This window comes from Pelobates fuscus, chromosome 6, assembly GCF_036172605.1.
Source record: "Pelobates fuscus isolate aPelFus1 chromosome 6, aPelFus1.pri, whole genome shotgun sequence".
Classification (NCBI taxonomy): Eukaryota; Metazoa; Chordata; class Amphibia; order Anura; family Pelobatidae; genus Pelobates; species Pelobates fuscus.
In genome coordinates, this window is record NC_086322.1 from 263,534,166 (window position 1) to 263,538,239 (window position 4,074).

At 40.7% G+C, this 4,074-nt stretch overlaps 1 protein-coding gene across 1 annotated transcript; it reads left to right on the forward strand.

Annotated features, from left to right (window-relative positions):
* The first annotated feature begins 491 nt into the window (after positions 1-491).
* LOC134565787 (uncharacterized) lies at positions 492-2,014 on the forward strand. The gene has a single exon (XM_063425437.1). The coding sequence runs from the start codon at positions 1,002-1,004 to the stop codon at positions 1,569-1,571; it is 570 nt and encodes a 189-aa protein (XP_063281507.1). The 5' UTR covers positions 492-1,001; the 3' UTR covers positions 1,572-2,014.
* Positions 2,015-4,074: the final 2,060 nt, after the last annotated feature.

The window sequence follows — 4,074 nt, forward strand, 5'->3', positions numbered from 1 at the left end:
TTCTATCCTAAGTTCCCTCTTGTCTAGGAGCTCCATATTGTTGGTGTGTCTGAGTGTATACCAGAGCTCCACAGCAATAATACTCCCAGTAATGCTAAAGCTAGGGCTTTAAACTACAATACATGTGTTTAGAAATCAGTTTGAAATGTTGAGGTATGTTTTAAGATGATAGCAGTGGAGTCCATGATTTTGTATGAATTGTTTTCTACCAATAAAGTTTTGTGCATTCCTGAGGTTATTGTCATTTGTTACTGTCACTTCCTGTGCTGCCTTCAGAATTGGTTGTTGCTGAATTTTCCAGCAGAGCAGAAAGTGACAGAAACAAGGAAATGCATTTCAGTCTCACCTTTCTAGGTCACAGATAATCAGTGTTCAACTAAAAAAATATTGTTTCGCAGACTGGCAAGGGGGGCAGTTTCCCCCCAGCCACTAGCATGCAGGATTTATAGGCTGCAGCCTCATACCATTCTTCTACAGAAATCAATCTTTGTAAATAAGATACATTGTTCTTGTTCTGTATTGAATTTTAGTTGCACAAATTGTTATTAGTCAGACACCTAACTTTCCTGGAGCCGCTGCTTGCAAAGGAGTCCTAGAATCAAGTCACTGGATTCATAGAACTAATATAAAAAACAAACGTGATTGCATGTAACTTTGTAAACTTTGTGTCAGTGCAATAAAGTTATTGTATTCTGGGCCCGGCGTCACCCTCTCTCTGCTGAGGTGACTTCCTGTGCTGCTGTCAGCAGTGTCGATGTCAAAACACTTCATCGAGGAATCCTCCAACAGTGCACAGAGTGACAGAGCAATGAGGAAATTCCATTCTGATAGTGTTCACTGGTTGCCAGGTAACCATAAGGTGCAGCCAAGAGAGATGAGCCTGTACAGTCCCTGCTCCTGTATATATAGCAGGGCAGCATGCACAACACAAACAAAGCTACAGACAAACACTACAAGCAGATCTGCAGAGACAGAATCCAGAGAGAACATCCACTGCAGCAATGGGTATCCTCCTGAGCAGTCTCCATCAAGCTCTTATGAACCTCAGTGGAACCAAGGCTCGTATCATCATGTTGGGTCTCGATGCAGCTGGAAAGACCACAGTTCTTTACAAGCTGAAGTTCAATGAAACTGTCTCCACTATCCCCACCATTGGATTCAATGTGGAAACGGTTGAACCCATTCGCAATGTGTCCTTCACTGTCTGGGATGTTGGTGGCCAAGAAAAGATCAGAGCCCTGTGGAAGCATTACTTTCAGAACACAGATGGACTGGTCTTTGTGGTAGACAGTGCTGACTGGGAGAGGTTTGATGAGGCAAAGAGTGAGCTTGAAGCCATTCTTGAACATGATGAAATGAGAGGGGTCCCATTTTTAGTGATGGCCAATAAGCAGGACCTTCCAGGTGCCAGGAGACCATCGGATGTAGCCGAAGCGCTGGGACTGATGAAAATACAAGGTCACAAGTGGCATGTCCAGGGATGCTGTGCAGCAACAGGGGATGGTTTGGTGGAGGGTCTGGAGATCCTGACCAACATGGTGAAACAATTCCAGAAGAATAAGCCATACTGAGCTGGTGGAAGAGCAGCTAAAGAGCATCTTATCTCACTTGAGTACATGCTTGTTGCAAAACTCAGCTCTGCATCTTGGCAAACAGCACAAGATGTGAGTAAATGCACATAATTGACATGTTGGGTTTAGTGGCAATCAAATAAGTGCAAAAACATAAAGACTGACTTTTCAGCTCGCACTGACTTTTCTAACTGCTGAAGAACTACAGCGAAAGGTGATGGAAGGGGAACTGGAACTCTCCAATTTATGGTCCACCTGTGGACAAACTTTCAAACAGATTGTTGGCAGAACCTTTTGCCAAAGGCTTAGGAGAATGAAGCATAAACTGAATGATTCTCTAGAATGTGCATAGCCATGTTATACTGTCTGATTTATTTTTCAAATAATGTTGCATTCAATTGTATTGTTAATTTTACAAATAAAATCTGTTTATTTTTCCACACAAAAAAGGTTTTTTTTTAAATTTTGTTACAATCTATATAACTAAGATGTAAGTAAATACCTGTCTGTAAATGAAAAATACTTGGTAATATCTATTCACTAAACAGTTGGTAAATGTTGTTCCATGGAAAAAAGATGTGGGGGAAAAAAGGTGTAGATTCTTATTAAATTATAATGAGTTGCATAAACTGCATTTTTCCTAACATTTTTTTATACCTATATTATTCATGTCTATAAATGTTTACCATAGGAGTTTATTATCTAAACAATTAGTTAAAAACCAAACTGAAAAATTCAGAGCAAAATTGCTTAAGTAGAAAGAAATAGTTATCACTGTTGTTGTTGGTTGTGAATTTATTATTATTATCATCATTATTATTATTATTATTTTATTATTTATATAGCGCCAACAAATTCCGTAGCGCTTTACAATGGGTGCACTAACAGACACATAATTGAGATCAGACCACTGGACGTACAGGAACAGAGGGGGTTGAGGGCCCTGCTCGATGAGCTTACATGCTAGAGGGAGTGGGGTATAGTCACACAAAGGGTTAAAGTTAGGGAATTAAATAGTTTGTTAGAGAAGGGTTTTATTGAGTGCTTGGTAGGTTATTTTTGACAGTTGCAGGAAAGGAGTCATGGGGTGGGGGATGAGAAACCTGCTGACAGTTTAATTGATACGCTTTAATAAAGAAGTGAGTTTTCAAAGATTTTATTTTTTACTGAATAGAATAGAAAGTGAATTTAGTTAATAGAACCTTATCTCATTTGTAGTACTGCAGATGGCCAGAGAGGGAACCTTACACAAAAAAGTGATGGTAGAAAGTGTGATTTTCCTCTTAACCTTTAAGAGTCTGATCCACATGCTTTCATGCATACACAGCTCTCAAGTGTCCCTATTTAAGAAGTACAGTCCCCATATTGTGCACGAATCCCTAAAGTCCCTCTTTTCTAGGAGCTCCATATTGCTGGTGTGTCTGAGTGTATCACAGAGCTCCACAGCAATGATACTCCCAGTAATGCATCTTTAAACTACAATAAAAGTGTTTAGAAATTAGTCTGTGTAAATAATTGCTCTTATTCAAAATTACACTTTAATTCCATAAATTATAAGTAGGTCACTTAAAAATATTCAGAACAGCCCCGCCCCTGGCCTCACACCCCACTGACACCACTAATAAGGACCGCCACCAGAAACCCCTAATTCAGCTCAGGTTGTGGGCCCTCCACAGGGACCGCCTCCAAATCCCGCCCACAGGAACACACACAGACACAAACACACACACTGATACAAAAGGACACAGATACACACACTGAAACAGACATACACGCATATAGGCATTCATACTGACATACACATACTGAGACATACACACATATACAGACAGACACATACTAACATACAGACACCGACATACACACACACATACATACATACATAATGACATACAGACAGACATACATACATACACTGACATCCATACATACATTGATACTGGTATACATACATATATACAGACAGACATACATTCATACATACACTGACATCCATACTGGCATAAATACTGACAGACATATATGCATACAGACATACACACACAGAGCTCATTATTCAGCCACCCTCCTGTTTCTTACCTTTTCTTTGCAGGAGGGTGGCTGGAGCTGATGGGAGTCAGCGCGGCTCTCCCTCTTTACTGGCTCTCCTCCCGCGCGGAGTGAGCTGGGAAGAAGTAACATCTTCCTCCCAGCAGCACTTGCATTGCGGCTGCATTTTTTTTTTTTTAAGCGGGCCCGGTTGCGCTATTACATTAGTACATCTGGATATACCTTGCCTAACTCTCACCTGCAGTACCAGAGAAAAGGGGGACTTGTCATAGATACAGGTAAATAAAGGGTTAAAATGCCTTTGCCTTAGTTAAGTCTTTCCACGTCTGCAGGGATTAAAAGCAAGAATTTTTGTAAATTTCCTCCACCTTGATGACCCAGTGCTGGAAGGAGCCGACTGTTTCCACTGCAGTGGAATCGGGGACTTTGCGGCATTCAGTAGGTATTTGGTGAG

Bases quoted from the DNA above. Each gene is read 5' to 3' on its own strand.
- LOC134565787 (XM_063425437.1), top strand. From the start codon at position 1,002: ATGGGTATCCTCCTGAGCAGTCTCCATCAAGCTCTTATGAACCTCAGT.